Here is a 12,302-nt window from a genome sequence, read left to right as displayed (position 1 = left end):
GCAGACGAAGCCAATTTGCACCCATTGGCTCTCTCTGGGCAGTTGATTCTGCTTCCCCTCGTAGCGCGGAGGGGTGGTAAGCCAGGCCCCGGACACAGGGCCCCTGGCCTTGTTCTTTTATTGCTTGGAACACCCCTTACTGGAGAATGCAGCGGAGTGACCCGCTGCAAAGGGGGGTGGGAACTCGACTCCTGTTCCTTTAATAACCGATTCTTTTCACTTACATGTTTATACTTGTCTCTCAGGCTCCACTTGCAGGAAAGGCAGGATATAAATCTAAATAAATGGATAAATAACACAGAGAGTACTCCATCTTTCTGTGTTATACCTCCGAGGATGCCAGTCACCGCTGCTGGCGAAGCGTCAGGTCCTACGATGCCAGGACCACGGCCAGACAGCCCGCCCGCCTGCCCGCCTGCCTCTGACTCCCGGGGCCAGGAGGATATCAGCCGCTCCCCCGGGGGAGGGGAGAGATCTCGGGGAGGATATGCCTCTGCCGGCGGCCACTCGCCCCGTGGGGACTGAGGAGGGGAGCCTCGCCCCGCAGGCAGCGGCACGGTCGGATCCTTCCTCCGGACCCCAGGGCCAGGCGGCGACTTCAGGGGAAGGCCTCGGCCTCCCTTGCCCTGCGGCTGGGCTGGGCTCGTCTGGTGCTCTCAGGGCAGGCTAGTCTCTTCCTTGAGTCGCCGCCCACACCTCCCGTTCTTATGGAAGACCCGTTCTTACGGGATTACATCTGCTGTCCAGGCTACAGAGGTCAGTTCCCTTGGAGAAAAAGACTCCTTTGGAGAATAGACTCCGCTGAGGCAGAACCTGCTCCCAGGTTTCCAGGCATTTCCTGGCCTGTTGGCCAATGTTCCCTGTAAGCTGTGAAGTCCTGTGAGCAAAAATTCTACTTTGTGAGCTACTGGCAATACAGTTGTGAGCAAGTAATTTGGCTGCTGCATAAACTAGTTTGCTCTGGAGCCATCTCTCCTGAGCTAAGATAAAAATGTGTGAGCCGGAGGATAAAAAACAGTGAGCTAGCTCACACTAACTCAGCTTAGAGGGAACAGTGCTGTTGGCTACCCTACCTCGGGAGAGGTTCTTCCAAGTGGCCCTTCAGCCACAAGGTTAGGCGGATGAGAGTTTGCCAGTGGCTTGATCAAGGAGGAGGCCCCTTGCCACAGTAGCCATGGGGGACACGAGAGATGCCTCACCCCCCCACCATAGGGCCTTTCTGGGCACACCTGGCTGGCCGGCCGCTCTTGGGAAGAGAGGCGCTAGGCCTTGCTCAAGGTCTTCTTGGAGCCCAAGGTGTGTTGGGAGGGCAAGCTGGTCCCCAAATCACAGGCCAGGTATCCCTGACCTGCTTGGCCAAGTGAGGCTGCTGGCCTCAGCACAGCTGCCCGTTAGAAAGATGGGAAGGTGCCCTCTCACTTGCTGGCTGATGGCAGCCCTCCTTTCGCCTTTTGGAATGCTGAGCTATTTGTGGGATTCCTTCTGAAGTTTGGGATGGGGGCTGCACCATTCTCTTACTGAGGGGTTATGACCCACTTTGAGTGCTTATTCTGCAGATCCAAATCGATCCTGCAGTGTGCAAAGTTCACTGGTGCTGACTTTTGTGGTGAATACTCTGCGGGGCTACTGACAGAGCTGTGCTCTCCTTGTGCCACCGTTTCGGCTCCAGCCTGGGGACTCCAGGGTCGTCATTCCTTGTGCACACTTTTCTCTGCAAGGATGGTGGAGTGTTATTCTCAGTATGTTTAATTCTCAACATGGCCAAATCTGTGGATACTTAAATCCAGAGATTGGTGCCATAAACAGACAAGACAAACCTGGGGGGGGGGAACGGGACAATCTCAGTTTACAGAAGAACCCAAAATCTAAAACAAAAGGATTTAACCCCTCCAAAAGAATAGAAGCAGAAGAAGAGATTGGATTTATACCCCGCCCTTCACTCTGAGTATCAGAGTGGCTTATAAACTACTTTCCCTTTCCCTCCCCACAACAGACACCCCGTGAGGTAGTGGGGCTGAGAGAGCTCTGACACAAACTGCTCTTTTTCAAGAACAGCTCTGACAGAACTATGGCTTGCCCAAGGTCATCCAGCAGGTGCAAGTGGAGGAGTGGGGGATCAAACCCAGTTCTTCCAGATTAGAGTCAGCGCACTTAGCCACTACACCAAACTGTGTGTGTGGGGGAGAGAAAGGTAGATTGGTGGGTGGCAAGAAGAGAAGGAAAGAAATGGGGACAGCCTGTGGGAGCTTTCAGGGAAGAAACACAGGAAATAGTGGGGGAGGGGGAAATGAGATTCCCCCCTCTAAATCTTTGTGGGTCCCCCATTTGTAGGCTATAATTCCTTGCAGATGATATGTTTGTGCTCAGTCATTTGATTACTGTCATGGTCTCATGCACTCAGGTCTTCCATGTTGTATAGTAGCATTGGGTGCAGCAGTTTGTAAATCTTAGGAATACTGGGCAATCTTCCTTATAGAAAATGAAGATAGTTATAAATACTGTAAGTATTCCAAATAGTGGAATTTTATATACTGATTTTAAATAAATGATGTTATAAGTGATGCTTTTTGTGCTGTTCAATTAGCAAAGAAGTTTTTAGGTCTGATAGGAAAGTAGGCATTGCATATACCTCAATCTCCCCCCTCATCTCCATGTTTTCTTGGGAACACTCCTCCCCCCTCCCCCCCCCCCTTCAGACTTTCCAGGTATGTTCCATCTCTGTCCTTGGCTGAAAGTAATGAACCAGGTTATATTTTGGCTCCCCACTGTCTTCAAGGCCCAGTTGAGAGTATTTGATTTCTTTCGCTCTCAGCTGCTTTGCCTTCCTCTGCCTCAGAGATGGCCTTGTGGAGCTACACTTTTAATTAGGCTACCCATACGCTGTGTCCATGGAAAGGGGTACGTGCGAGGGCTTCTTTTAAATGGTTTCCCTTGAGGAATGAGTTTTTACTACAGGTTATAATAAAGTAAATGTGGAACACAAAATCATACATACCGTGTTTCCCCGAAAATAAGACACTGTCTTATATTTATTTTTTTCTCAAGAAGACACACTAGTTCTTATACCACAAATGCATAGAAATCCTGCTAGGGCTTATTTTTGGGGTAGGTCTTCTGTTATCCGAACCGGTCCAAAGATGGTTCCGGGAGCCCAAGTCTGAGTTATCTACCACAGTGGGCGGGGCGTGAGTTCTTGCCCAATGTATACAGAGGTCAGATTGGCGTATTGAAGGCTCGCTATTTCCCAGGAAATCAGACAACACAGCTAGGTTTTATAAATCAATGTTGCCTTTTACTAAAGCAGTTTCTTCAGACATACAAAAACATATACATACAAGATTCGCTCAAGATCCTTAGTTACAATAGAATATAGAAACAATCAAAGCATGGAAAATAACAAAAGCATCAAATAAGGGGAATAACACAGCAGGATATCGCTCATACTTATCTGTGGTTCCAGCTGAGAAGAAATCTCCTCGTAGCAGAAAAGGGGCAGCTTAAGGGTCAGTAAGTGAACTCCAAAAGCACACAAGCTGGACCAGCCAAGCCACGTGTGGGTTCTCTGGTCCGGATTCCAGAGAACACAGTTAGAGTCACCTGCAGTACTTAAGTTGCAGGGGGGGGGGGAAGGAAGGGCCGGAGCAAGGGCAAGGGGGCAAGGCAAGGGAGCAAAAGCACAATGCAAGAGAGAGAAACAATGGCTGCGTTTCTCCTTTTAAGACCTATGTTTTGGGGCAGGCTTTACCTATCATAAAACCTGGAGTACGTCCTCTACTCTATCGCTATAGGTCCACTAAGGGGTGACGTCCTAATGAGGGGCAGTGGGCAATATGAGGATATTCTATCCCTACATCAAAGCAGGGGCCATGTGGTGGGATGTGAACCTCCGTTTCTCTTGGCAACCTTTGTAGTAGAGATGAGCCTGGTCCTCAGAGCAATAAACAGTATTGTCTTTTGATGCCCAAACCAGATAGCAGGAAGGGAGTTGGTGCTTTCCCACAATCCATCAAGGGTGTTCACGCCTGGTGCTTCTCCAAATGTCTCCTTGTGCATACCGGTGGTGACCTCTTTGGTCCAGGGGCACAGTGGAAAATTCCAGGGAAAGCATGTGCTCAGCAATGCCCATCCATGGGTAGCATGAGATGCAAGGCCCGCCATTCAAATGCATAGCAGCAATGAGCCCTGGGTCCCAACAGCACAGATACATAGACAGTTGAGCAATACAGCATAAACATAATACAGACAATAATGCAAATACAAACACACATGGTAACACTTATTTTCGGGGAAACAGGGTATATGCTGGTTTCACATTAAAGCTGTCGATTATGTGCACATGTAAAATGTTCAAGCACATCCTTGTCTCGACAAAAGCATAATGGGTGAGTTGAGGTTGCCTATTTCACGAAAGAAATGAATTCCCGCAATTTTAGTGGCGTGAAGAGGCGTTTTCAGTGGCTGCGTCCACCTCCTGCTCTCCCCTACATGAGAAGATGCACCTGCCGAAATCTCCTGTTAAGTGTTAAAGTTATAGAGAAGTCCTATCCTTTTGTCTGTCTGTTTTCCCTGAGGGATTGGTTGTTGTTAATGCATACCCTCCCATTTGTATAGTTCTCAGCACCCTGGCAGTTACCTCAGATGGGCAGCAGATGTTTATAGCAGGGCTTCAGAACTCACGGAATGGGGCCCTGAAGAAGCCCCTCACCCAGTCTCAGTTTGTTGTTGTTGTTCAGTCGCACAGTCGAGTCCGACTCTTCGCGACCCCATGGACCAGATCACGCCAGGCCCTCCTGTCTTCCGCCGTCCTCTGAAGTTTGCTCAATTTCATGTTCGTTGCATCTATGACACTGTCTAACCATCACATCCTTTGCCGTCCCCGTCTTCTTTGACCTTCAATCTTTCCCAGCATCAGGGTCTTCTCCAGTGAGTGCTCCCTTCTCATTTGGTGGCCAAAGTATTTGAGCTTCAGTTTCATTATCTGGCCTTCCAGGGAACAGTCAGGGTTGATTTCTTTTAGGATTGACTGATTTGATCTTCTTGCAGTCCAAGGGACTCTCAAGAGTCTCCTCCAGCACCATAGTTCAAAAGAATCTATTCTTCGGCGCTCGGCCTTCCTTATAGTCCAGCTCTCGCAGCCATACATGACTACTGGGAATACCATTGCTTTGACTATGCGGACTTTTGTTGGCAGGGTGATGTCTCTACTTTTTATCACGCTGTTGAGGTTCGCCATCGCTTTCCTCCCAAGGAGCAGGCGTCTTTTAATTTCATGGCTGCTGTCACAGTCTGTGGTGATCTGGGATCCCAGGAACGTGAAGTCTGTCACTACTTCCACGACTTCCCCTTCTATTTGCCAAGGAGTGATGGGGCCGCTCCGTTCCCAGTTATCAGCTGGGTTCATTGTTGGTGGTGGTAGTGGCGGCTCCTAGTCGAAAGCTTGGCGGAAGAGCTCCGTCTTGCAGGCCCTGCGGATCTGTACAAGGTCCCGCAGGGCCCTGATCTCCGGGAGCTCATTCCACCAGGTAGGAGCCGCCACTGAGTAGGCCCTGGCCCTGGTTGCAGCAAACCGGGCCTCCCTGGGGCCTGGGATCACTAAGCGATGTTGTGCCCCAGACCGTAGTGGTCTTTGGGGTATATACGGGGAAAGGTGGTCCCTCAGGTATGTCGGACCCTGGCCTTATAGGGCTTTAAAGGTAAGAACCAGCACTTTGAAGTGAACCCGGTACGCTATTGGCAGCCAGTGCAGCACTTTCAGCACAAGCCGGATGTGCTCCCGTCTAGGGAGACCCAACAACAGCCTGGCCGCAGCATTCTGCACTAGCTGCAGCTTCCAGATTTGCGACAAAGGCAGCCCCATGTAGAGAGTGTTACAGTAGTTGGAATGAGAGTGGATGCAAAGTGGGGACATTGCTGTGTATGCCAGGGGACCGTATATGGGACCCTCAATCTCTTTGATGTGTGTGTGCAGTAACTGACCCTGTGGGTTGGGCAGGGGGAGGTTGTGGGGGGGGGGATGTGAGGGCTGGCCTTCCCAAGTCAGATGAGTTGGATTAAGGATGTTGGAGTTGAGTCCCCAGTGGACTAAGAGCCCGCCTGGTGGGAGGCTTCCGTGGGGAGGGGGTGAATTTGTCTGGCCTGCCTCCTCTTTCATCAGAGTTTTGCCAACTGCAGGGGAAGAAGGGGTTGGAGTGGTGCCCCCTCCTCATTGCAGCCCCCCTGTCTTGGGAATAAACTTTCCTGGAGTTGGCAGTGGCTACCTGGGGGAGGGGAAAGCTGGGAAGATCTGCAATCCTTGTGTTGGATCTAACCTGAAAGTTGGAGTTAAATTTTAAAAATATATAATTAGACCATTCATACTTGAAATACAGACCTGTGATGTGTTAAGATGTAATATATCTTTTTACTTGGTATTATTTTCTTCCCCCTGATAAAGACAGAGATGTTTTTTGTTTAAAAAAGAGGATATTTATTGCATACGTTACTGTATTTCCCCCCATTTCTTTCAGGTCCCGAAATACTTGTCTCAGCAGTGGAATAAAGCTTCAGGAAGAGGCGAAGTAGGAAAGCTGCGAATTAGCAAGTAAGAGGTTCCTGTTTTCTCTGTCTCTGCATCACGTGTCTTGGCAAGCGAAAAGCCTCATGGGGCAGCTGCCTTTGAAGACAGCTTGGAAGGTGCAGCCAGGGCAGACTCCTTTGGCTGTGCTCCTTCTACAGTCCTGACTGTCCCTGGGAGTCCCTCTTCCTGGATACACGTGCCCACCCCGGATACCCACCCTGTTCCGATTCCCTTCTGTCACAGTTCTGTCACCCTACCTAAGCTCTGGAGCACTGTTAAAAGTATTTCCAAAAAAAGGTGACAAGTGATGCATAAATGGGCAGATGGATTCTGAGCTCTGTTCTTCTGCCTTGTCTTTCTTCATCCCTAGAATCCCAGCTGTAACATATGCTGGTTGTCAGCCCTAGATAGATGCGAAAATGTGATGGTAAATGTATGAGAAGTGAGGAAGGCAATCTCAGTGTCCTCCTGTTTCTCAGGACTCGGATGTATCAGGGTTTTTCAAGGGCTTAAGCAGGCTTATCATTCTTGGGTCTGTGCTAAATGCTAACATTTCTTAGGCACCAGGGCTGCTTTCAGTTTAAGAAATGCAGCTAACTAGTAATAACTGTGGTTAAAGTCATTTGTTATGCGGGCTGGATCTGACCTAAATGAGACCTTGTTGGGCCGGGCCATGTGTGCCATAAAATGTAATGCCAGGTAGCGGAGATCTAAACTTTATAAAGGACACAGACAAACACAATTAAAGATATTATAGCAGCTATTCCACTGGAGCCCCACATTAGGAGGGTGTGTATGTTAAAACTAACATTTCTCTGCAAAACTGGAGTCCCTTGAGTTTGCAGAGCTCTATATTTTAACCCTGGCTGGTCCCAAACCCCCCCCCCCCCCCAATGCCTTTAAAATGTGCCAGCCTACATTAGAAAGTTGGGGGAACATAGTGGAATTTTGCAAAGCAATTTTTAAAATAAAAAAGAAGCACAAGGATCACAAAAGAAGGACCCCCCAGCTCCTACCTGTAAGGAGGACTACGGAGGTCGGGAGCGGTGGCTGGGAAGTTTGGCAGCCCTGCCCTCTGCTTCCTGCTTCCAGAGGCAACCTCGCCCGCTGCTCTCTATATTCCAAGGCAGTTCAAGCTGAGAACAGCGAGGATGGGCAGGGGAGGGGGGGGAGAGAAGAGAGCCCCACTGCCAGGCTGGCTTAAAGGCGTGGGCGGGCCGGTTCCGGCTCATGGGCCCAGGGGTTTGACACCCCTGGGTTAAAGGAACTGTGACCTTCAGGGCTTGCCATCTTAAGTTGGTCAGGTTGGTTCAGCTCCTGTTTGCCTAAAGGTCAAAGCCTTTCCGCGCGCTCTCTTGTCAGAGTACCTGGTTCCTGATGTGTGAATATGGAATTTCCTTTTTGTCTTGATGGTAGCCTAGAGTTCCTTCTCGGTTTCAGAGGCACTCCCAAGCATGTCCATTTTCAGGATTGCTGGGAAGGACTCCTTTCTTGCTGGACAGAACCTGGAAGCCAGTGAGCTGCCTCAACTGAATCGGGGTGTTTAGATGGAGCTGCCTTCCTTTGTGTTGCTCCTTGCCGTGCTAGTGTCCCCTGGGCGTGTATGGAAGCTTATTCTAACTGCGATTTTTATGAAGAAGGATTAGAGTAACCTGCCCTGGTTGCCTGCAAATGTGCTTTTTAGGGGATTTGGAGAGAGAGCTGAGCTTAGAGTGGAGGAGGTTGGTTTGGAAAGCCTTCTGTGTGCTCCCATGTGGCTCAGTACCAATTTGGGTGCTTTAGCTGTTTTATTTGCAAGGACCTCTCCCTTTCCCCAACTTATTCTGGCTACTATTCCCCCACCCCCACCCCCCCCGGCCTTCCTTCCCTCCTGGTTGCTCCTCTTTTCTACCTCCTTCACTTCCTCCAGCCTGTCTTGACTGCTTTGTTTCCCCCCAGCCACCCTTTCCCTTCCCATTCTGGCTCTGGAGAGTCAGTTTGGTATGGTGGTTAAGAGTGCGGACTCTAATCTTGGAGAACCAGGTTTGATTCCCCACTCCTCCTCCACGTGCAGTTGCTGGGGTGACCTTGGGTCAGTCACAAGTTCTGTCAGAGCTGTTCTCTCAAGGGCAGTTCTTGAGAGAGCTCTCTCAGCCCCACCTACCTCACAGGGTGTCTGTTGGTGGGGAGGGGAAGGGAAAGGAGATTGTAAACCACTCTGAGACACCTTCGGGTAGTGAAGGGCAGGGTATAAATCCAATCTCTTCTTCTTCTTCTCCCCCCCTTCCACCTTAACCTCCTGTCTGGGGTGGGGTGTGTGCAATGCCAGGTGCCAATTTGGGTTTCTACGGCCACCTGAAGTGCTATTGAGACAGAGAAAGGTTTTATTGTATTTAGCCATAGCACCTGCTGATGTGACCTTGGGTCAGTCACAAGCTCTGGCACAGCTGTCTAGAGTCATTCTATAGGATACAGAAGAAGAAGAGAAGAGATTGGATTTATACCCCGCCCTTCACTTGGAGTCTCAGAGCGGCTTACAAACTCCTTTCCCTTCCCCTCCCCACAACAGACACCCAGTGAGGTGGGTGGGGCTGAGAGAACTCTGACACAAACGGCTCTTTTTCAAGGACAGCTGTGCCAGAGCTTGTGACTGACTCAAGGTCACATCAGCAGGTGCAAGTGGAGGAGTGGGGAATCAAACCCGGTTCTCCCAGATTAGAGTCCGCACACTTAACCACTACACCAAACTGACTCGGCCTCTACACCAAACTGACTCGGCCACTACACCAAACTGACTCGGCCTCTACACCAAACTGACTCGGCCACTACACCAAACTGACTCGGCCTGATACATTGACATTGGCATCAGCTAGCAAAAATATAATCTTCTCGGGGACTGAATAAGAACTTAAAACTGATAAAATACCAAATAGAAATTTTGACCTAGGTTGGGAATACAATGGGCAATCAAGAATGTAATGGGAGAGATCCTCTATATCAGAAGAGCCACAAATACATAAACGCTGTTCCTTGGGTGTTCTACTGTAGCGGCTAGCTAATACAGCCGTAGGCATTGATTCAAAACGCAGAGATGTAAAAGCTGTTCTAAGGTTATGATTATCTAAGTTAACCAGGTAAAATGATCTAAAATGGTCATTCTTAAATGATTTGAACCACGTAGCAGACTGTGATTTTAAAATTGAGTGTCTGTCTAACAGCGCATCATGCTTAAATATCCAATCTCTGAGATCTGAATTGTTTGTTGAAGAACTAAGGAGGTCATCAGGAATGGAATATCCTGAAGTGCTATTGAAAAATTGCTTTCCCCCTGCATTTCCGAGGCTCCTCCCTCCTGTAAAGTTTCCATATTGAGCGCCTGTCCCTTCGTGGATTTTTTGATCTGCATGATGCTCATAGCTGTTGTGACCTTTGCTCAGGATGTTTGATGTGACCAGGAGAGCCATCCCAAGCAGATCTCCTCTGAATCAAGACTGGTCATTGGGCTTCCTCCCACCAAGGCATTCTTAGGATGGCTCTGCGTGTCTTTTGCTACAGAGCAATTTGTGTTGCCGTGGCACTAGAGACACCTCAAGCTGACTGCGACTTCTCTGTGGCACTGGGCCTTGCTTGTTTTCCTCTGGCTATGACCACTAGGAGAAGCTGGACATGTGCATGTGCCAACAAATAACAGTATCAAGAAGGGATTTTAGATTCTGTTGCTCGGAGAGAGCATTAGGCCCACAAAGCCGGAACAGAATTTGTGCATCCACTTCATGCAGATGCCCTGTTTGCTGAACTTACACAGTAAAGGAAGGAGAGGCCGTGGCACGTATCACTCAGCTCACAGAGTGGACTTCCTCCTTCCCCTCCTGTTGCGGCCCTGGGGAGCCACCCTGAAGCCTTATTCCTTGGGGACCTTAGATCTTCAGGCAAAGCAGAGGGGGCAAAGTGGGGGTCTTCAGTGGGAGGGGAAATCAGTGGGAATAGTTGCCCTCTTTTTCACAAATGGACATGCCACTCCACTGCTGGAACTGCATGGTTGGATATGTGCCCCCCCCCCCCAATCCCCTTGTGATCAGGAAGTGAGAGACTATCATATCCTCTGCCAATCTCTTCTCTCTAAGTATCCCCGGTTCTTTGGTTTTTCTTCACATGCCATGCATCCCGTCTTGTGCTCTCTGAGTTTTTTCCTAGCTGACATCCATCCAGTGCCATGACGAACTCTGCTCTGTGTGGTGCTGAGTAGGGCAGTGCTGCTACACCCTGTTTGTTCATTTTGATTCTTCATCTACTCAGCCAAAGAATGCCTGGGCTTTTTGTTTTGCCTTCGCCAGCATCATGTTAACCCTGTAATTATTTACAAATGTATTCCTACAATATGCCAGTTTACATTTTTTAAGAATCCCTTGTAGTCCAGTTCTCTGGCTTCTCAGGGATGTTCTGGCTTTCAGTAGTGATGGCAGTTATTTATGAGCATTAAAACATTGTATCCTTTCTTTCTTTTACAGGAATCAAGGAAGAACAGAAGTAAGTAAAAATACAAGTACTATAGAACCATTTTTATTGGAGTATACCAGTTGATTACATTAAAAGCTCTTTTAATATACAAGATAATTAGAAGAGAAGAAAATGTAATTTGTATTGACAACAGCAAATGTTCCATTACTATATACACACACCAAAAAGTTATTATTTGACATAACTGTAACTTGCTATGTGAATTTAAGACAACCCCTCCTTTTTTGATGGTATTGTTGTTGTTGTTCAGTCGCACAGTCGAGTCCGACTCTTCGCGACCCCATGGACCAGCTCCTGCCAGGCCCTCCTGTCTTCCGCTGTCCTCTGAAGTTGGCTCAATTTCATGTTCGTTGCGTCGATGACACTGTCCAACCATCTCATCCTTTGCCGTCCCCATCTTCTTTGACCTTCAATCTTTCCCAGCATCAGGGTCTTCTCCAGTGAGCACTCCCTTCTCATTTGGTGGCCAAAGTATTTGAGCTTCAGTTTCATTATCTGGCCTTCTAGGGAACAGTCAGGGTTGATTTCTTTTAGGATTGACTGATTTGATCTTCTTGCAGTCCAAGGGACTCTCAAGAGTCTTCTCCAGCACCATAGTTCAAAAGAATCTATTCTTCGGCGCTCGGCCTTCCTTATAGTCCAACTCTCGCAGCCATACATGACTACTGGGAATACCATTGCTTTGACCATGTGGACTTTTGTTGGCAGGGAGATGTCTCTACTTTTTATCATGCTGTTTAGGTTCGCCATCGCTTTCCTCCCAAGGAGCAGGCGTCTTTTAATTTCATGGCTGCTGTCACAGTCTGCGGTGATCTGGGATCCCAGGAACGTGAAGTCTGTCACCACTTCCACGACTTCCTCTTCTATTTGCCAAGGAGTGATGGGGCCGGATGCCATGATCTTAGTTTTTTTGATGTTGAGCTTCAAGCCCAGTTTTGCGCTCTCCTCTTTTACTCTGAGCAAGAGGCTCTTTAGGTCCTCTTCACTTTCTGCCATTAGAGTGGTATCGTCTGCATATCTGAGGTTGTTGATCTTTTCCCCAGCAATCTTAATTCCCGCTTGTGATTCATCCAGGCCAGCATTTCGCATGATGTACTCTGCATATATATTAAATAAGCAAGGTGACAATATACATCCTTGTCGTACTCCTTTTCCTATGCTGAACCAATCAGTTGTTCCATATCCGGTTCTAACTGTTGCTTCTTGACCCTTATACAGCTTTCTCAAGAGCCATGTGAGGTGGTCTGGT

General features: G+C 48.6%; 1 protein-coding gene across 1 annotated transcript in view; it reads left to right on the top strand.

The window, feature by feature from the left end:
- Positions 1–487: 487 nt before the first annotated feature.
- Positions 488–12,302, top strand: part of GTF2F2 (general transcription factor IIF subunit 2) — a 131,689-nt gene continuing 119,874 nt past the window's right edge. The window contains exons 1-3 of the mRNA XM_015423813.1: positions 488–661; positions 6,507–6,580; positions 11,044–11,062. Coding sequence (XP_015279299.1) covers positions 488–661; positions 6,507–6,580; positions 11,044–11,062 — 267 coding nt within the window. The remainder of the gene's footprint in view (positions 662–6,506; positions 6,581–11,043; positions 11,063–12,302) is intronic.

This window comes from Gekko japonicus, unplaced genomic scaffold (assembly GCF_001447785.1).
Source record: "Gekko japonicus isolate JY-2015 unplaced genomic scaffold, Gekko_japonicus_V1.1 scaffold2207, whole genome shotgun sequence".
Taxonomy (NCBI): Eukaryota; Metazoa; Chordata; class Lepidosauria; order Squamata; family Gekkonidae; genus Gekko; species Gekko japonicus.
This window is presented reverse-complemented; position numbering and strand designations above follow the sequence as displayed.